The sequence below is a fragment of the Leopardus geoffroyi genome, chromosome X, assembly GCF_018350155.1.
Source record: "Leopardus geoffroyi isolate Oge1 chromosome X, O.geoffroyi_Oge1_pat1.0, whole genome shotgun sequence".
NCBI classification, from domain to species: Eukaryota; Metazoa; Chordata; class Mammalia; order Carnivora; family Felidae; genus Leopardus; species Leopardus geoffroyi.
In genome coordinates this window covers 108,144,725-108,166,432 of record NC_059343.1, presented here as the reverse complement: position 1 = coordinate 108,166,432, position 21,708 = coordinate 108,144,725, and the positions used below count along the sequence as shown (strand labels likewise).

At 49.8% G+C, this 21,708-nt stretch overlaps 1 protein-coding gene across 8 annotated transcripts in view; it reads right to left on the bottom strand.

Annotated features, from left to right (window-relative positions):
- Positions 1–1,218: 1,218 nt before the first annotated feature.
- BCORL1 (BCL6 corepressor like 1) overlaps positions 1,219–21,708 on the bottom strand; it is a 64,616-nt gene continuing 44,126 nt past the window's right edge. For all 8 annotated transcript variants that reach the window (XM_045473103.1, XM_045473108.1, XM_045473101.1 and 5 more), the window contains 6 exons: positions 20,011–20,232; positions 17,754–17,920; positions 16,637–16,782; positions 8,112–8,189; positions 6,909–7,062; positions 1,219–3,447 (listed from right to left, as the gene is read on the bottom strand). In XM_045473103.1, coding sequence (XP_045329059.1) covers positions 3,165–3,447; positions 6,909–7,062; positions 8,112–8,189; positions 16,637–16,782; positions 17,754–17,920; positions 20,011–20,232 — 1,050 coding nt within the window. In that variant the 3' untranslated portion in view covers positions 1,219–3,164. The remainder of the gene's footprint in view (positions 3,448–6,908; positions 7,063–8,111; positions 8,190–16,636; positions 16,783–17,753; positions 17,921–20,010; positions 20,233–21,708) is intronic.

Here is a 21,708-nt window from a genome sequence, read left to right as displayed (position 1 = left end):
TTCCTGCACATACTACTCTCATTTGTCTCCAAGCCTTTGCTCGGATTGTCCCCTCAGTTCAGAGATGCTTCCCCGACACCCCTAACTCCTATTTTTCTACTTAAGTGTCAATTGGGCACCCTCTCTCCCAGTAAGTCCTTCCAACCACCCCAGTGCCCTTGCCCTTTGAGCTGAATCCTTGCACTCACCACATAGCTTTTGTGACCTATTGACTTGTCTGATTTCTTCACTCCAAGTTCCAAACAGAGGATTGACCTAAATTCAGTACTGCTATAGGGTTGTTTAGGAACCTGAGAAAGCAAGTAGTCTACAGGCCTCGAGATCAGAAAGTGGGTAAGCAAAGGCCAATGAGGAAGATTAATGCTGTGGCTCCAAGGGATGGATGTTCCTCCACCTGGGCAGAAAGACCCGAGTTGAAGCACGCTCCTGGGGCTGGAGCAAAGAGCAGCTCATAGTTCGCTCCTGGGGGTGGCTAGACTCCAGTTGGCCAGACCCACAGATACCCTCACTTGTACACTGACAGGGTTCTCCAGATACTTACACAGGGAGACCTCCCAGGCCTGTCAAACATCCACTTCCCCTCAAACAGTAACAGGTACGTTCTGAAGCCAGCAGGCAAAAGGAACTAGGAGCTTCTACCACTGTTTTTCAGAAGTGGGAAGAAAAGGTGTAAAATACAGGACGGGCATCTTGCCTCCATAGTAGCTGGGTCTTAGGAAACCGGAAGTGTGGACTGCCTGCACCATGTGGGCGGCCCAGGGGTGGGAGGCCAGGGGCACAACAGTGAGGGCAGTGATAAGACTGTGCAGTCAGATGTGGATGTGGGTGGCCCAGGGCAAGAGAGCCAGCAGGCAGGTGATTTCCTTGAGCCGCCTAAGAGAGGGCTCTCCTTCCAGCTCTGCTACTCCTATAGCAAACAAGGTGCACGCACACGCACGTGCCCACACCCACACCCACACACACCTAAACTGATGCAGATATTCCATTCTCCCCACAGCTCCTGCAGCCCAGGATGTGCCCCTGCCTTGCCTTTTCTTTCCAGATCTTGCCCCAGTGACCCAAATGTTCTCTAGCCCCTCCACCTTGTCCTCACTTGTACCCAAACTGCAAGGCAGGATCAGGGGTTTCCCATTGACTTCATCAGGACACCCATCTGCTTTAACCACAGAAAAACCAATATGGGGAGAAGAGTAAAGACAGGAGACAGAAGCCCTGACGCAGGTTTTCAGTATGCAAGTGTTTTTGACTCCACAGCCAGTTGCTTAAAATGAAACATAAAGGGCAGCCAGAATACACACCCAAATGCAAAAAGGTAAAGGCAAACATAAAATAAACCACACAATACCATGAACCCCCACAAAACCAAAAAATTAAAACCCCAAACCCCTCAACTTTATATATATATATATGTATATATATATATATATATATATATTTTTTTTTTTTAAAGGGAGAACAACTGTTCAAAACCAACTGGGCAGTATGGTGGGGGTGGGGAGCAGTCCTACAGAAGGGGGCCTTGAACTTCCCCCTGGGAACAAAGAACAAACACAATACAAAGAAAATAACCACCAATCTCCCACATGGGTCAGGAGTCTCCAGAGAACAGATTGTCCCATCCTCAAACTGGCTTTTTTTTTTTTTGCCATTTTTTTTTGTCTTTTTTTTTCCATGTTCTTCTTTTGTTGTTGTTGTTTTAGCACCTGTACAATAAAACTGTACCATCTCCAATCAGCTGGCCATAGCCAGGCCCTCCTGCCTTTAGATGGTACATACTCTCTACAAGGATTGTTTGGAAAAAATAGCAATTGGTAGAAAAATAAGAACAAGAGTAGGAAAGACAATGCCACAGAGGGGGGAAGGGACAGGGAAACAGCCCAAGCTCCTCCCCTCTCTCCCTTTCTCTCCTTCAACAAACCCAGTGCTGGAGGCCAGGAGGGAGGCCTGGCAGGGGCCCCACACTCAGCCCCAGGTCCTGAGGCGAGGTGGGAGTGGAGCCCGGCTGGAGCCCAGCCTCCTGCCCTCACCTAGGAAACAGCTGAGGCCTGGATCTCACATCTGGCCATCAATCCCAGAGCCCTCTGCAGATTCCAAAGGAGAATGGGGGGCAGAGGGAGAAGCAGGGAGGAGAGAGAAAGTGGGTGCTGAATCTGGGAAGGGGAGAGGTGATAGGCAAGGGCTGGGAGCTGAGAGCCTCAGCATCCAGAAGGGGCAAAGGCAGAAAGGGGTGGGGTGGATGGAGGTGCGGGGGTGGGCGGAGGAGACGTGGAACAAGCCCATGTTGTGCACTCTGAGGGGAGCAGTGAAGGAAGTGTGAGGAGGGGTGACCTTAGCTTTCACTCCCATTCTTGACTCTCCCCAAGCAGAGTGACTCACTAGCCCCTCGCCCTCACAATCCACCCCTCCCCAGAAACCTCCCTAATCTCGAGACAGGGCTGCTGTGAAGGGCAGGTGGTAAAACAATTAAAAAATGGGGGGGGGGGAGCACCAAAGCCTCAGGATTATCCTCAATCCCCCCAGCCCCAGGCCAGCACCAGCCACCTTCATCAGTCACGGGTCCTCGGCCCCCTGCCCCACCTGCCCCCTCCCCAGTGGGGTGAAAACAAACCTGGGAGTAACTGTCAGAGGGAGGGGGCAGCTCCAAAGCTTATCAAGAAAGACAAAGAAAGGAGGTGAAGAAAGTCCCTCAATACAACAAGTTGTCTCAAATCGTCACAGTGATACAGACTTATCAGAAACCAATGAAACAATACAAATTAAATACTAATAAAATAAATACTATGGAAGACAGAAGAACACAGGGGAACGGAGGGGGCGCTCAGAGATTTGGCCTTTTCTCATTTCTCCTCCGGACAGGCTGAGGCCACCCCAAGGGACCCTGGCACCACCTCCCACCATCCCCGGGACCTCTTGCCCTCAGACGTGGAATTCAACTTTCCACCCCCATCACCAACCACAACAACAATGACGATGACAGGGAGATGAGAACTAATTATAACCAGAAAAAAAAATCCAGTCACTAATGCTGGCATTGATAAGGCGGCTTCTTGTTGGTCCGTATTATTGCCTCATTCTGCAGTCTGGTGCTCGGTGGGGGAAAGACATGGGAAGTGGGGAAGGGTGAAGGGAGGAGAAAGAAGAAAAGGGAGGGGCTGTTTTCCCGGTCAACTGTTCCACGGCTGGAACTCCACCTCAGACCCCAGGAGCCGAAGTAGCTCTGGCTCATACCGCACCAGCTCCACAGTCTCAGAGGAGCCTGGGGCAGATCTGTCGTCCATGCCTCCGGGCCTCTCGGCTGGGGTCAGAAGCTGACTGGAGGCCACCTGCCGGTAGAACTCAGCCTTGGGCAAGGTGGCAATTTCAAAGTGCGGGAACCGAGCCTGAAAGATCCTGGAGGAAAGCTTCAGCCTCTTCAGGACATCGGTAAAGAGGAACCAGTTGCAGGGCCTGGAAGAGGCAAGAGTAGGAGTTAAGGAAGAGGCCTGGGGGGAACCAGTGGGGTGCCAGGAACACTCTGGAAGGCCCAGGAAGGCTGCCAGTTTGGCTACCTGTCCCCCACCCCCAAACTAAACCATGGGCTCCCTGGGTGTCACTGAGGCAAAAATCTCCTGTGCTAGCCTACACTGGCTGAACCAGCTTTCAGCTCAGTTGTGAGCATTCAACCCGTGACTACCTCTTCCTTTTAAAATAGTGGGAGCAGGAAGGAAAGGGACCTTCCAGAACCCAAAACTCTTAGCAGGCATCCCCAGGCCTTCCCCACACCCCGTGACCTGGAGTTTACCATCTGCTGGGACCAGTTCTTTCCTCTACTGAGCCCTGCTACCCCGTCTGGTTTCCCTTTCCTGTTCTCACTCCTGTTTCCCGTGCCTCTTCGTTCTCCAAGACCTTCCCCAACAGACGGGGAGCCGTGGAGAAAGGCCTAAACTGTGGGTAATCTAAAAGGCATTTCTCTTTGGCTCTGGAATGCATTAGACAAGTTTTTTCTCCAGCGGCAGCACCATCGTTTCTGCAGGGCCAGAGCTCACGTTACAGCCAGTCTGACTCTGCTGAGCACACCCGACTGGCCTGGGCGGCAGCCTGGGGACAGCTGGGAGGGGTGCCGGGGAGGCCGATCACGGGCCATGCGCTTGCTTCGACTAAACCAGGAAGAGACACTGCATTCCCCTGATGATGGTCCCGTCTCCAAGGCTGTCCGTCCTGGCCATTGCCCTGTCCTACCGGCAGCATTTGTGTCAACCTCCTAACTGGTCTCCCCCCGGCTAAGAGTCTCCCTGCTGCACCCCCACCTACCCTCACTGCATCCGTTACTACCCCTTTTCTAAAAAAGAAAATCTGGCCTTCTCACTCCCTAAACTGCTTTCCATGGATCCCCAGTACCTCCAGCAAAGAAACCTCCACATTCATTACCATGATATTATGGCAAGACCTTTCAAACATGACCCCATTCAACTCTTCAGCCCAACCTCTCCTAATAACACACACACACTCACACACACAGTGTACCCCCCACCCCACCAAGTGCCAGACATTTGCTGAAGGACAAGCCCCACTTTCTGAACTTGTCTGTCTCATGCCTCTGCTTGTGCCTCGCCCTCCATCTTCCCCTCCTCTCAGGCCCAGCTCAGGCGCCATCTCACCTGTGAAATGGGTTGTTCCCATTTCACAAAACTGCCTGTTCATCCCATCTTCCACAGTGGCATGGCGCTTGGTTCATACCCCTTTTATAATACTTAGAACATGACCCATTTCAGAAAGGATACAAAAGAAATGTAAACTGTGGTTTTCTCTGTGACACAGGAATGGGAGCTCAGGGTGGACTAGAACTTCTATTATTCACTTGACACCTTTCTGAACTGCATTAAATTTTTATAATAATAAATCCACTTTGGACATATTGTCTTTTATTAGAACTAATTGTATACTTGTCTGCCTCCTCCTCTAGACTGGAGATTCTTTGAAGGCTGTATTCTGGCCCTCAGGGTTTGACTGGTGTGCCTGCTGAAGACACGTTTATAGAATTGAGTGTTTTCTTTTGGGGCACCTGGGTGGCTCAGTTGGTTGGGTGACTGGCACTTGGTTTTGGCTTGGGCCATGGTCTTGTGGTTCATGGGTTCAAGCACTGCATCTGGCTCTGTGCTGAGGGTACGGAGCCTGCGTGGGATTCTCTCTCTCTGCCCCTCGCCTGCTCGCTCACACTTTCTTTCTCAAAATAAACTTTAATAAAAAGAACTGAGTGTTCTGTACAACACCTACCACTTCTACCCAGACCCACAGTCCTTCTCCCTAAAATGCAACACTCTTCCCTGTGACACTAACCCCTTTTCTCACACCATCAGGAAATGGAATGCTCTAGGTTCAGAGGAAGGGACTACAGACACCATTCCCTTGAACCATCACTTTCAAAGAATGGAAAAGACCCCTCAGAACATTAACACTTGGTGGTCAGAATTCAGCTTTGCTTTGATGACTCGAAGGCACTTCGGTGGGTCATCATTCTACACCCTTCCTACTTCTTGAAGAACATTCATTTCACAGTGTGCTGCAGTGGTGGGCAAGGGCAGATTCAGAAGAGGCACAGAAGGATGTAATGTCAGGAAAACCAGCTTTGCCCATACCAAGTTCTCAACTGAAAACCTGCCTGCTGCTCGGGTGGCTGAGTGGCACGTGGCTCTCAGTTGCCCTGTGTTCTGTCTACACCTGATGCACACTAGCCTGGTCCTTCTACTGCCTGGAGCCCAAGATCCTGTTTCAGAGAAGGAGGTGCTGAATACTCTGGAGGAATTAATTAACTGTGCAATACTATATCTCAGAGGCCTGGCCCCACCCTCTGGGATCAGCTGATGCCCAGAAGAATAAGGACCAAAAGCCCCTGAAACTTGATCCCAACCAGTGTCATCATATAGGCTATTTTTATTCTTATCAGCCCCTGGGGGAAGGGATGCAAAGAAACCATGGCCGGATGGTGAATGGTTAGAGTAGTCAACTTGAGGGACTCACTTGAAGGGCTCCTAATCCATTGTGCACCCCTCTCTCAACCATGTGCACTTCATGTGCCTTCACTTTTTTTAGAAAGACAGGGTCTAATGTTTCCAAAATAGGTATCAAAGAACAAGTACCCTTAAAAGTATCTGCAAACATATTGGAAAAGAGGAAGAAAACACCTAATGGTGGAGGCTGATAATAAAAAGACAATTCATTCTGCATCCTCCTGAGCAGCACTGCCACACACTGCCATCCGTAAGAGCCGAAAAGGACCATGGCCTCCAGGCTGTCCCTTCTGAACCCTCAAATCAAGATTTAACTGGGTTCGGTCTAAGGGTAAGCATCAAGTATATTCTAGTCTCCAAAAACAGGTGATGCCTGCTAACAATACACACAGTGATCTGAGATGACAGCACTGAGGCCATCATCTCGCCAACATTAAGGCTACAAGAAAGCAGCCTGCGGATTACTTAAGGACCCCAGCAGCCCCTTAGCTATGGCAAACATATGTCCCGGCTTTTCCAAGAATCTCAATTTCAAATATTCTGTCTGGCTGTTCCCAGAAACCACAGAAATGTTCCAGAGATTCTAATAGTTCATCAGCTCAAACATCTCCCAGATCATCTCTCACACCCAGGAACAGCAGAGCAATTCTTTAGAGAGTGAATCTAGATTCTTTGAATCTAGATTTTGGGTTTGGGAAATACATATAGTCAATATACCTAGAGCTTACAGCCTCTGTTCTGAATGTAACTAATCAGGGCTGGAAAGTCAGGCTGGCCTTGGTCATATGTCAGGTTTCCTAAGCTCCAGCATGTGCTCTTCAGGTCTCTGCTTCCTTCTGGAGAACTCCCCCATTCCCAGGGAGGCAGGCTAGGGGTTGCCAGGATCCTGGCACTCAGTCCCTGTAGCTCTTAGACACTTACCCGCGGGACACTGACACTTGGAGGTTGTAGCAAGGGAGAAGAGGCTTGTCTGAGAGCTCAAACATAAAGTCATCCTCTTCCACATCATCTCCTTCTTGATCAGAGTTCCCAGGAGGATTATGGAGGAGGTCACAGGCAAAGCCATCTTTTTCTTCTGTAAGGATAGCACATGGGATATGAGGACTTAGCTACGTGCACAAAACTGAAGAAAAAAAAAATGTTTCAACAAGATAAAGAGGCACAGAGGTGGGTGATTAGGACATAAGCAACAAGTTCACAGACCCCCAGTTGGGGCCAAGTTTTGCTGATCCCATGGCTCCCATCCTTGGGAGGGCATGTGAAAGTTCTGTCCCTGGAAGACAGTAGTTTCTGGCCAGAAATTCATTATACTCCACCTTTCAGCTGGAAAACAGCCGGATGCTGTAAAGGACCAGCCGCTCGGCCTTTGGAAATGGAGCCCGATGACACTACCAGCAGTCAAAGGCAAGGTAGAAACACCTGCCATGCCTGTGGGGCTCTCAGGAGCCCGGAGGGGCCACTCAGTCAGTTCCCATCCCCGGCTACGTGTCTGGGTGTGGCATATTTCATTCCATCCCAACCTTCCCCAGCTCCAGCTTCCCCAAAGCTTAGGGGTGGACACCTCCCCCAACCTGCAGCCCCGGCCCCAGGAATGAGTGCTAGCTGACTGCCACAGAGAGAGACGCTTCCTAGAGAGAAAAGCTTGGGTCAGAGGCTAAGGGCCTGGGAGGCAGCAGCTGTCTCTGAAACTGTGCATGGTGGGAGTAGGGCAGGGAGAGAATGATCATGGCCAGGTGAGGGGCTGGGTCTCTCTTGAGTGTGAACAATGCCGGAAGAGATGACAGTGCAACACAGGGGCTTGTGGCAGGGTTAGGACGAAGCAAGGGAGGAGAAAGGCACTTGGAAGAGAGAGAATAAAAACAATAGCCAGGGCATAAGTGGTGGAGGGCAAATGAGGGGTGGCTTTGTGGCATCCCTGGTTTAGGCCAATGTATTCTGAGTCTAGGGGGAGCATGGGCTAGTGTTCGGGTTGAAAGGGTGTGTAAGGTTCTGTAAGTTACTAACAGGTGCAGAAAGGCAGCCTCCCTTCTCACCCCCGTCTTTGAGAAGAATCCGTGAAACCCAAAGCAATCCCCCATCTCTGGGCCACAGACAAGCATGGGAGGAACCCGACTCAAAGCTTACCCAACACAGAACTGCTGTAGAAGTCCCAGGACACACCAGGGTCACCCTCTGCCCGGCCCTGAAGATCTGAGAGGTGATCTGATGAAAGAAGAGAAGGCAGTGAGACAAGGAGGGTGGGCTGGAGGAGGGCCTAGAAACAAAGTACATCTATATGGGGCCAGGAGAATGGGAGAAGGGAAGGAAGGAACACAAGAGGGTCTGGGGGCTAACAGGGAGAGATATGTTTCCTGCTGTCAGTCAGAGGTTGCCAACCAACAGCCAGGACCCAAATCTAGCCCACTGACGACTTGGGGTTTGGCCCAGTGTTTTAAACCAAAAAAAAAAAAAAAATGTTGAACATTTTAAAATTTACAGATTTCACCTAAAAATCTGGATTTCCAACTTTTCTTGAAAAAAAAAATATCAGAAAATCTGGCAACACGGCATCCCACATTCCTGCATGTCAACAATTGGCTGGAGGGAGAGGCGACATGTGCGTTCTCCTGTTCAACAGTCCCCACCCAGCCTGCTCTGCTCTCTTACATGATCAGCCTGAAGGCATTTAGGTCTGGGATCCCTGCTTTTAATGGTATAGGGAATGGACTCTCCCAGAACAATCTCAGACCTGTCCCAAGATTTCAATTCCCTGCAGGTCACGATGTTCATACAGCCAATCAGGATCTCTCCAATTCAAAGTAAGATAAGGAAGCAGAATTCCTTCATCTTTGAAAAACATGGGGGAGAGGGCCACATGTACCCTCATAAAAACCTTTTGCTTCCACTCATAGGTGTATACCCCCAAAGAATTGAAAACAGGTGTTCAAACAGAAACTTATACACAAAGGAATGTGCTTAGCAGGTCTACTCACAATAGCCAAAAAAGTGGAAACAATCCAAATGCTGTTAAGCTGATGAAGGGATAAACAAAACGTGGTCCATCCATATAATGGAACATTATTCAGTTATAAAAAGAAACAAAGTACTGACGTATGCTACAACATGAATGAACCCTAAAAACATTATACTAAATGAAAGAAGCCAGACGCAGAAGGCCATATACTGTATAATTCCATGTATATAAGATATCCAGAACAGGCAAATCTACAGAGACAAAAAGCACAAGGGTAGTTGGGAGGGAACAGGAAGTGACTGCCTAATGGGCATAGCGTTTCCTTTCGGTGTGATGAAGAAGTTCCAAAACTCAGTAGTGGTGATGGTTGCACAACATTCTGAATGCACTCAATGTCACTTCACTGTACACTTTTTAAATGGTTGAAAGAGTAGGGGGCACCTGGGTGGCTCAGTCCGTTAAGCATCTGACTCTTGATTTCAGCTCAGGTCATGATCTCACAGTTTGTGAGATAGAGCCCCAGGTCAGGCTCTGTCCCAACAGTGTGGAGCCTGCTTGTATTCTCTCTCGCCCTCTCTCTCTGCCCCTCCCCCACTTGCTCTCTTGTTCTCAAAATAAAAAATTTTTAAATGGGTTAAGGGGCACCTGGGTGGCTCAGCTGGTTAAACGTCTGACTTCAACTCAGGTATGATCTCACAGTTTGGGAGTTCGAGCCCTGTGTCCAGCTCTGTGCTGACAGTGTGGAGCCTGGATGCTGCTTTCAGATTCTGTGTCTCCTTCTCTCTCTGCCCCTCCCTCACTCGCTGTCTGTCTCTCTCTCTCAAAAATAAATATTATAAAATAAAATAAAATAAAAACAAGACAATCAAAAGGTTAAAATAGTAAATTTTATGCTGTAAGTATTTTGCCACAATAAAAAAAAATTTAGGGGCGCCTGGCTGGCTCAGTCGGTTAAGCAGCCAACTTCGGCTCAGGTCATGATTTCGCGGTCCGTGAGTTCGAGCCCCGCATCAGGCTCTGTGCTGACCGCTCAGAGCCTGGAGCCTGTTTCAGATTCTGTGTCTCCCTCTCTCTCTGAGCCTCCCCCGTTCATGCTCTGTCTCTCTCTGTCTCAAAAATGAATAAACGTTAAAAAAAATTTAAAAAAAAATTTAAACCGCCTTTTGCTTATTTGATAGGAGGCTAGACATCAGGTCACCCCTCTGCCTCCTTGTCTCCTAGCTAAGCATCACCTAGTAGAACTGCTTCACCTCTCAGCCGCACATGTACAAAAGGAGATTTTCATGACAAATTCAACTGTGGCATCTGTGGGCACATGGCCCAGCACAGTTGGCAAGCTGATTTAGCTCTATAATGGTTGCTACCAGCGCTTAGGTGACACCCAGGCAAAAGTACAGGAGAGAGTCCAAAGGGCACAGGTGATGTGAGGGAACCCTCTGGAAACCAAATCCCAGGAGGAAGCTGGCGGCCACTCCTAAAGGCACGAAGCCAATCCCCCCTGATGAAATGCACCACTGCACTCCAATATACTTTCCTTTTGGGTCGTACAGTCTATCAGCAAAAATGCCTATTAGCTGTTGTGAGCTACTGAAAGAAGTAACTTTTTAGCAACCTTCTACGAGATGAAGGGTTTCTTCTGGTAGGAAAAGGCAGCCAGAGAGAGCTTTCAAAATAATGGCTGAGCAGCTACAGTGGAAAACCTTTAGTCACGCACATTAGATCTTTTTTATGTACTCCACAAAAAACTCTTGAGGTCATGACTGCCAGTTTCTGTGCTCTTCTGGGCCCCTTGCCCCCTGAGAGTTGGAAGGAGTTTCTTCAGAAAGCATCTGTCAGTTAGGTAGGTGCCTATTCTGTGCCTGGCCTTGTGCTAGGTGTCCTGGGAGATGGAGGCATGAGATCATAAGTCTCCAAGAGGCAGGGAATATATATGTCTGTCTTGTTCATCATTGTCTCCCCATGGCCTGAGACCAGGTGCCTGGCACATAGTAAGAGCAAATAAATATATGGAGAAGACAGGGAGGGAAGGAGGAATTACTACAAGGCAAGACCTAAAGCCTGCTTAACTGGCATGCTGAAACACCCGTGCTCCAAGGACTGTCGTCTCCCCAGGAGATCACATGAGGATTCCATCAAAGCCCTAGTTCACCACATTCTTGAGGCTCCTCTCTAGGGACTGCCTTCAGAGCTCCCAGAACATTCCACTAATTCTCCTCACTGACAGCAAATCTTTGTCATTCTCAGGTGAATATGCCTTTCTGAGGCAGCCCAGTGTGCACTGGCACGAGCAAAGGTACAATCGTCTGGGCAGGCCCATGAGCTGCACGCCAGAAGAAGCTCCCACGGTTGCTTGATGGTGTGCCTTCTGGTCATGTTTCCTCATAGGCCTTAACGTACAATTGGGACAGAGAGGGACATTTCTCTCCCTTGACTGTCCCCCGCCCCTCCTATAACTTTCAGTCCTTTACTCTTCTCCTTTCCACCAAAAAGTGCCCTCAGCCCCGCAATCCTGCCCCTGGGTATATATCCACAAGAACTGAAGACTGGTACTCAAGCAGATGCCTGTACACATGTGTTCATAGCAGCACTGGTCACAACGGCCAAAAGGTGGACACAACCCAAATGGCCCATGAACCAATGAAGGCATAAGGAAAATGGGGTAGATCCATACAATGGCATACCCTTTAGCCTCAAAAAGGAAGGAAGTACAGGGTGCCGGGGTGGCTCAGCTGGTTAAGCTTCTGACTCTTTTTTTTTTTTTTTTTTTTTATTTATTTATTTATTTTTGAGACAGAGAGAGACAGAGCATGAACGGGGGAGGGTCAGAGAGAGAGGGAGACACAGAATCGGAAGCAGGCTCCAGGCTCTGAGCCATCAGCCCAGAGCCCGACGCGGGGCTCGAACTCACGGACCGCGAGATCGTGACCTGGCTGAAGTCGGACGCTTAACCGACTGCGCCACCCAGGCGCCCCAAGCTTCTGACTCTTGATTTAAGCTCAGGTCATGATCTCATGGTTCATGGGTTCAAGCCATGCATCAGGCTTCGTGCTGACAACGTGGAGCCTGTTTGGGATTCTCCCTCTCTCCCTCCCTCCCTCTCTGCCTGCCCTGCGCGGGTACACACACACTCTCTCTCTCTCTCAAGTTAAATAAATTAAGAAAAAGGAAGAAAGTACTGAAACATAGTACCACATGGATGGACCTTGAAAAACACAATGCCATGTGAGAAAAGTCAGACACAAGAGGCCCCATGCTGTATCATTCCATTTATATGTAATATCCAGAATGGGCAGGGCCATGGAGACAGAAAGTACATGGGTGTTTGCCAGGGGCTGGGGGAAGGGGGGAAATAGAGAGCAAATGCTTAATGGATTTGGGGTTTCATTTTGGGGGTGATGAAAAGGTTTTGGAACTAGACAGAGGCAGTGGTTGTACAACATTGTGACTACACTAAACGCCACTGAATTGTTCCCTTCTAAATGGCTGGTTTTATGTTATGTGAATTTTGCCTCAATAAAAGAAAATTTTTAAGTACCCAAGGTGAGCGGTCACCCTGGAAATCAGAGTTTCTCTCTTTCTCAGGGTCCTGTCATACCACTCCCCATGTCCTCCAACCAAGTCACTAGCCGAGGGACATGAAAGGAGAGGAAAAAAAACAACAAGTGGTCTTCGACATGGGGTCATATGGCAGAGGTCTCAGGCAGGAAAAACAAAAACCTGTGATTCAGTGACCTCGGGTGGTAAACTGCTAACCCTTTCATCAGTGGAAGAAAAAGCAGTCCTGATCCTTCCTCGGATGCCCCAAAACCAAACTGCAGCAACTCCCCTCGGCCCCCACATACTTTCTGACAGATGAAAACGAATCTGTTTTCCCTTGACTAGCCTGGGCATTATTCTTTTCTTCAAAGGGTCAAAGGCAAATCAGTCACATGCCTGCCTGTAATTTGGTCCAAGGAGGAGGTCTTCCAAAGGCTTCTTGGACAGTTGCATGGCTTGGTGCCCCAAGCCCAAGGACAAGGGAGAAAAGGTTTGCGTTTTGACCTCCAGTACCCAGCACTGTACCTGAAACCTAACAGGGCTCAATAAATGCATGGATGGATGAATGGAAGAAGGGGTGCCGCTGTATCCTTCATGATCTCTGGAGAAACGGGCCTCACTTTAAGCCAACTCAAAATAGAAAAATCCACATTTACAACCCAGATGAATTACCAGCATCTTCTGCATTGCAAAAGGATTCACTACAGGATATTTGTAAATAGTGACATTCCTTTGTATATTTAAAAGAGGGTTTGGGGGCGCCTGGGTGGCGCAGTCGGTTAAGCGTCCGACTTCAGCCAGGTCACGATCTCGCGGTCCATGAGTTCGAGCCCCGCGTCGGGCTCTGGGCTGATGGCTCAGAGCCTGGAGCCTGTTTCCGATTCTGTGTCTCCCTCTCTCTCTGCCCCTCCCCCGTTCATGCTCTGTCTCTCTCTGTCCCAAAAATAAATAAACGTTGAAAAAAAAAAATTTTAAAAGAGGGTTTGGTTCCCAGACTTTTCCAGAACAGGAGCCTTGCACAAAGAGAAGGAAGCTCCACACCAGGAGCAACAGTGAGGCTCTCGCTCATCGTTTCCACCTGCAGAAAATGGAGCCCTTTGCACCCTACAGGGATTCGCCTTCATTTTCTGCCCAGTGGGATATCCACCAGGGGAGGGAGAAGACAATTAATCTACAGAGAGTCTGGTCAGGCAAATGTTTGGGGATGAAAAGCAAAAAGCTTTTTAAATACCTCTGCCCGACAGGCAAAGTTAAAAAAAAAATACATCTAGAAGTCCACCCAAACGCATCCAGATTTAGGGGCTGGGGCGGTGGGCAGTGAGGGAAATGCTTCCCACACTTCTCAGCCCATGGCGCTTCCTCCAGCCACTAGACCACCCTGTCCAGTGCTTCTGTGACATCTGGTGTGGGTGGGGGGGATGGCTGGGATTAATACAAAAGAGAAATACTCAGTTCAAGGAATTAAGCCCCTGATGATAGTTACATAATATTGTCAATATGCTAAGTGCCACTGAATCATTCACTTCCAAATGGTTATATTAGGTGATTTTCACCTCAATTAAAAAAAAACCTGAGTATTGTCTTCTCATCTCCCCAAAACAACCTCTGGGCCCAAGTTCCCTCTCTCAGGAGCCTGCTGACTCCTGCCAGTGTCTGCCTCCCTGGGGCTAGGGCCAGGTGCTGCTAGCACTTTCTCAAACAGCCAGAAAGAGATCTGCGTCTGAGCATCACTTGGTATTTGCATGGAAAAGAGGTGGCCCTGTTCTAACACTCCGTTCAGTTCAGTTCTGGCCCCCATGATGAAACTATAGCTCTGTGCCTAAGAGGTTGAGAAACAATGTCAAGATCTGCATGAAGGTGTTTGGCTTGGACATGCTATCAAGTGTCAGAATTAAGAGAAGTCTTCTCTTGGGGCGCCTGGCTGTCCCAGTTGGTGGAGCATGCGACTATTGATCTCAGGTTTGTGAGTTTGAGCCCCATGTTGGTTGTAGCAATTACTTAAAAATAAAATCTTTATTAAAAAAAAAGTAAAGTCTTCTCTTGACTCTGCAACATGAGCTGGCATTCAGGTTAGTTTAAGGAGGCATCAAAAGGCTGGCTAGTAGGGGCCCCTGAGTGGCTCAGTTGGTTAAGCGTCCGACTCAGGCTCAGGTCATAATCTCACAGTTTATGAGTTCGAGCCCCACGTCAGGCTCTGTGCTGTCAGTTCAGAGCCTGGAGCTTGCTTCAGATTCTGTGTCTCCCTCTCTCTCTCTGCCCCTCCCCCACTCATGCTCTGTCTCTCAAAAAATGAATAAACATTAAAAAATTTTAAAAAGAGGCTGGCTAGTAGCTGGGATTAGCTAACAGAAATGGGAAGAGATAAAAATGGGTTTGTTTCTAAATTTTTAGTTACTGAAAATGGTCTCAACATTCGAATTCCTTTGGGATTTTGGAGAAAGGGTCGGGGAAGAAAGGAGTTTGTCCGCTTATTGAGGTGGTCAGAGATGGCTTTATTTGGATCCAGAGGGCCCCAAGACCCGCCGGAGGGCAGTCTCTAGCACAGAGAGGCCCTGGATTAAACCTGTTGGTCAGAGACAGAGATTCATGCAGTGCTTTTATCATGTTGAGAAGTTCTGGATGTTCATCTGTGCCAGCTTCCCCTGGGAATCAGCTGGAGTGCAGACAGCATGTGTGTGTGTATCTTAGACAGTGCATGTGGCACATGATATGTGAGAAGGGGCCCTGAGCCCCCAAGATGGTGCAGCCAAAGTGAACAAGAGTCATCACTGGCCCGGGACAAATGACTGAATGAGCAACCCCAAACTGCTCTGCCCTTCACAGACAGTGGCCTGGGACAGCCCCAGAGCTGGGGGGAGGGAAAAGGCAGTCCTGCCACCTGGTTAGAGGGGGCTGGGTCCCGCTGGGAGGCCTGAAGCCTGTACACAGTGACCAATGACTGCAGGGTTTGGCGGCTTTACTGGGGGCCCAATGAAGGATGGCTGAGCAGGAAGGAGTCAAGGCCTCCCTCCACGGCTTTCCATCACTTCTCCCTCAGCTTTTATTTGTATCAAGGTGGTGCTTCCCACCTAGTCCTCCTTCCATTGGGACCTTTAGTTCACATTCCTTTGTTTCTTCCTCCATCATCAGCTACCTAGTTAACCTTTGTTCAATAAATAAATGATCTCCTGGTTGGGAGCCCAGAACTGTATTTGGGGAGGTGGGGATTCAGGACTATCTAGGGCCACAGCCCGGGTGAGAGTCAGTGGCCTTGAGCAAACCCTTTGTCCCATAGGATCCCAGTCTGAAAGAGATTCAAGCACAAACAATGAAGCCTCCACAGAGGGTCAGTGAGACACTGCCAGCGGCTCCTTCTGTTGAGCACTCTGGCAGTGTGAAGAAGAAACTGCTAGAGCAAGGGCCGAGCTGTGATGTCACCAAGGAGGCGGAGTTCCTTCATCCAGAGGTCAAGTCTGAGGAGATTCCCAGTGAGCATGCCCACACTAGACATACCCACTTCTGTCCTCCCCACTGCCCAACTTGGTAGAGCTACCTAATTGCAGACAAACCATGGCTGTCCACTAATGAGAACATAAATGCATGTTGGCTTGTGGCCCTTGTCATGGGCCTGAATACCAGACACTCTTCCAGAGGGGTCAGGTGACAGAGGAAGAAAAAGGTACAGGGGGGTACAGAGGGAACATCAGTTACCACAGGCAAGGGCTGTGAGAAATACAGCATTAGGAGGGGTCCTGAAGGTTCCACTATGATCACCAACAAGGAGAAAGTGCAAGAACAAAAGCAAAATGCTAAGTGTCATTTCTTAGTAACTAACATCCTGTTCAAAACATGGGTCAACACACTTTGCCCCCAGTGGAGCTGCTGCCTCACAAGGAGGCCTACCTCACATGCCTAGCTAGGAAGCGGGTCCCTGTGGACTACCACGGCCCTGAAGAGGATGCATGCGATATGGACACTCATAGTACCGGAACAAGAGGAAGTGGACTTTTAGGCTTTTTCAAGTGCATAGAGATTTCAGAGACACTTCAAGGAAAGCCTGCAGAGGGCTGACACCTCTCATGGGAGTTGAGATGGAGAGAGATGAAGAATACCTCCTCAGGAGTTTAGGAATTGGAGGCTAGCCCCAAGGATGATGGCTTCAAGCCTGGGCTGTGCTTACCGCTGAGAAAACGCTTCATGGTGTCACTGCTGGCCAGCTTCATGGCTGTCTGTCCCGAGTAGGTGGCCAGTGTGGGGTCGGCCCCATAAGACAGCAAGAGCCAGATGGTCTCCAGGTTGTCATTGACCACTGCATCATGAACTGGCCTGCAGAGATGACACAGGGTGAGGACAACAGGGCCCAAGTGGGAGCCTGGGTGTCTAGGCCTCAGACTACTTCATCAGGGGAAAATAAAGTAAGATAACCCTAGGATAATGTGGGCAAGACTTAGGGCAGAGGAACCACCTCTAGCCTACACCTCTCATCGTATCTCCCTATGTCCTTCTCCTCTCTCTGTGCCTCTTTCTCCCCACCCCCCATTTTTCTCTCCAAGGTTCCCCCTACATTTTGGGACAGTCCCTAGGGTACCAAGTAGCTTCACTGGTAGCTCTTGAGTTTGGGAGAGAACAGGAAACCGACCAAGGATAATCTTAAAGCAGATGCTGAGGGTATGAACAGAAAGATCTGGATGACCACCCTGGAGCAGGAATGAGTAGAGTGGCTCCACGCACCAGGTAGTGGCCAATCAGAGCCTGCATCCTCTGACCCAAGTCTCCCTACTTGATATGCAGCTCATGTCTCGATGTTGCCCAGGAAGTAGGCCCTCTGATAGAGGGGAATGGGTGCAATTTCTTTAAGACCCAGCAGGTATCTTTTTTTTTCAAGTGTACAGACATCAAGTCAAGAATCAAATCTGGGATGTCACCCTAAGGTCAGCCTCCTAGTTCCTAGAGCCCAAGATGCTGCCTGAGATAGATGCGCCACCAGGAGGATTTGCGGGACGCCCGAGTGGTGTTCCTGGTAAAGCTGCACTTGATGGGATGATCCCTAGATGACCCCAACCTGCCCTTAGTCACCAACATGGATGGGCCAGCCAGGAACTCATCCACTCCTGCCCTAGTGGGCACTCCTGCCCCTCTGCAGTCTGCAGCCTTCTTCTCAAAACACCTCCTAACAAGGCCTCTCTGCTACGTATAGCCTGGTGTAGCCTGCTGTGAAAGTCCAGGCTGTAGCAAGCTCTTCTGAGTGAGGGGCTGAGCTGGGGGTGGAGGTGGGGGGCGGGGAACGGCCTTCTTGCCTCGTGCCATCCTGCGCACTGCAGTTCACATTAGCCCCGTGCTCCAACAGGATGTTCAGGATGTCCGTCCAGCCCCTGGAGCAGGCCTCATGCAGGGCTGTGTAGCCAGCGTTGTCGCGGTGATTCACGTCCTCACTGTCTTTCTGGAGGCAGTAGAGAACAACGTCCTGTGGGGACAGGGAGAGCTCCATGAGCAAAGAGAGGCCTAATTCTTGACATCACTCCAGTTAGCTTCAAAGCTCTCCAAATGTCCGGAGAGTTAAGTCTTATTCCGGGGACTAACAGACAAGTCTCAAAATCGTTTGTCACCCAAGTCAGTCCTGAGGTCCATTTCCACGGCCTCGGCTCTGGGCTATTTTCTTAGCAGCGGGGAGACATTTCTTATGACCAATGATACTCACTCATCTGGGTGTGGGTTGTTGGGGTGAGGTCCTGAGAGAGGCTCACTGCCCACCATGAGGTCGAACTCTCAGGCCTCAAGTCCCTGAGCACTGGTTCCCTAGTTTGGGGCTTTGCAAGACAGCACCAGACCACAGAAATGAGACATGTGGTGGCAAGCACAGCCTCTGGTAGTGATTCGAGAACAAGGAAGAAGAATTGGTTTAAATACTATCTCTGGATGCTGGCTTTAATTGTTTTAAGTACTAGCTTTGGATGTTTATGCTGGGGCACTCAGTTCTACCCTCCCCTCAAATCAGGATTGCTCCGAGTATAATCTAGCGTAGTCATTTATTCACGTAGTAATGAGCAGCGTCCCTGGGCTACACGACAGGACCAGAGGTGGGACTCCAGGACTGGAAGCATCCCAGCTAGTCTGGGATGAATCTGGTGAATACACTGAGGGGGAGGGGAGAGGCAACCCTTCTTCTGAGGGGAAGAGTGGCTACCAGTGGCCTATCATCAGCCCTCTGGCAGGTCCTGGCAACATGGTCCACCCAGGCATCCCGACTGACAGCTAGCTTGCAGGCTGGCTGACTAGAAGTGAGTGAGTAAGCGAGCGAACGTGAGTGACCGTGTGCCTGTGTTGGAGGTGCTGTCCCTTGGATATAGGAACTATCAGGCTGGCCGTACCCAGAAGAGCACAAGGCCCCATACCCTCCTCACCAGCGCAGACGTTCACCTCTTCTCCCAGGCCTCAGACTCCTCCTCCCTCCCTCCCACAACAGGCTGCCCAGCCTGCTCCTGCCCTGGTCAGTTCTCCCATGGTTTCCTATTTGCTAGTTTGGCCCCAGGTACAAGGTTAAACTTGAGGACAGGAGTTGGTCATCTTTTTTTCCTTAGATCTCCCTTAGCACCTATCCCAGCCCCCACACTAGGTACTCAAGAAAGATGGGCACTCTCAAGGCAGTTCCCCTGTGCTGACCAGCCTGGCTGGGAGTGCAATTGTCTTTAAATGCGTCAGTTGTAGGTATTGGAAGCCTTAAAAAAAATCAGGGTCTACTCTATAACCCAGCAGCTCCACCCTTAAGAGCAAATCCTGAGGAAACAATTGGTGTGGTGGGCAAAGATAAATGGTCAAGAAGTTCATATCAACAAAAACGTCCAACAAAATTTAATTATGGTCACTGAGTCAGGCTTCCACCCTACCCTGCTACTTGGGCATCAAAAAGACCTTGGTGAGAATTCAGGCTCATACACATGAAGTAGTAAGGGACACATCATTTCGCATCGCTAAGCCTTGATGTTCTCACGTGTAGAATGGGGCTAATAAAACCTACCTCCATAGGTTAACAGTGAGATGAAATGATATGAAGAAATCAGAGCTGTTAATAGGACAAAAGTGGTGCTCAATAAATGCCAGCTTCCTTTCCAACCCATAGGGAAGTAGTGTATGGTAGGGAAACCCAGCCCTGCCCCCCCCCATACACTACTGCCTTCTCCACTACTGGGAGCCAAAGTGGGGGCCGAGGGAGAATATGAAGAGTGAGCAATGATCACCCCTGTTTCTCTCTGAGTGGGGGAGCCAGCACAAAGGGAAATTCAAGACATCAAAATCCCGTTTCTGGCCTAGGAATGTGTTGGATTATCAATATTGTGTTACCATTTCAATTATTTTCATTCCCAATTGATATTCAAATGAGCTTTCATTCCCACACACCTTGCTAGCTGGCCCCAGAGGCCATCTGGGCAGTAGAAGGAGTCCAGTCAAAGTTGAAACCCCAAACAAAGCCCTGCCCAGGCCACAGAAGAGCCAATGGGGAGAAGTTTCTTCACAGATGCTCGGGCAGTGGCATCCTGCTGCCAGGGAGCTCCCTACCTTATAGCCAAGACGTGCTGCCCGCTGCAGGAGGGTCTCGCCTGCATTCTTGTTCACTATGAGCCGACGTGCCTCTGGGGGGATCTGCCGGGCTGTAGGTGACTCGGAGGCCTCCTCTGGGCCGGCACTTCGGGACTTAGAAGGTGTGCATGGTTCGGTGGGTTTCACTGGGGTGGGAGATTTGGGAGATCGCGTCTTCTGCTGGCTCCAACGACCTTTGCCCTGGAAACCAGAGATGCAGTTCCGGATCAGCACAGGCTCCCACCAGTTACTACCCAGTGTGCAGATGCTGAGGGGCTCAAATACTCAACCACATAAACCAATGATTGACCAAGGGCTCAGAAATCAGAGATTGAGGGGGATATATCCCAGCTTCCATCAAGCACTCTGCATGCCCTGCCTCAAGCCCTGCCTCAAGCACCTGCCTCAAGCCCTGCCTCAAGCACCTGCCTCAAGCCCCCTTTGTTGAGGTTTTTACAAGTCCTACTTCTAAATAAGCAGAAGCAAACTGAGAGTAAAGAGAAGTGGAGACTTCTTTGACTGAGGAAGCACAATGGCCAAGGCCTTCACTCTTATTGCAAAAACCTGCCTTCAAACCTTCCCCAGCCTCTTTCCACCTTCCTCCATACCAAGTCCCAAGATCACATTCATGCTCAGCCTGGGTGGTGGAAAGCACTCGGGCGTAAGAGTGAAACAGACCTGGGTTTTGGCTCTGCCACCTACTAGTGCCAAGACCTGCGTGAAGGCCCAACCTCTCTGAGCCTCCCTTTCTCCCTTGTGGGGTCTTCACATGGGGAGGAAATGTGTTCAAGGAACTGTACTCAGGAACCAGACCCATGGAGCCTCATTTGCACCTGAACCTAAGTTGGATGATGAGATTCTAAACTGGGAACTGATGCTGGGATGCCTGGGTGGCTAGTCGGTTCAGCGTCTGGCTCTTGAACTCAGCTCAGGTCATGATCTCACAGTTCATGAGATTGAGCCCCACATTGGGCTCTTTGCTGACCACGTGGAACCTGCTCAGAATTGTCTCTCTCTGTCTCCCTGCCCCTCCCCTGCTCTCTATCTCTCAAAATAAATAAATTTTAAAAACACTTTAACTGGGAACTGATGTCATATTTGGACAAGACTTTGGGGGGCCTTGGGAGACATGGGTACACCTTGCATGTGGGAGGGATATGACTCACTGGGCGACCAAAGGGCAGACTTTGCCCTCATCAGATTCTAAGATGGCCCCTGATGATCCCTCCTGATGTTTGTGCTCATACGTAGCCCCCTCCTGCATTGGACAGGGCTGTTCTACATAGCCACTAGGAGATTGCAGATGATGGTGTGTAACTTCCAAGGCTACTTCCTAAAAGACAATGTGGCTTCAGCCTTGCTTTCTTTTGGATCACTTGTTCTGGGGGAAAGCAGCCACCGTGTCATGAGGACACTCAAGCAGTCCTTTGGATAAGCCCATGGGGCAAGGAAAGGAGGCCTTCTGCCAACAACCAGCATCAATTTGCCAGCCGTGTGAGGGGGTGACCCTGGAAGTAGACCCTCCAGCCCCAGTCAAGCCTTCAGGGTAATGGACCCCTGGCTGACACCTTGACTACAACCTTGTGGGAGACCCCAAGCCAGGCCCAGCTAAGCTGCTCATGAATTCCTGACCCCCAGAAGCTGTGGGACATTTATTGTTGTGTTGAGCTGCAAAGT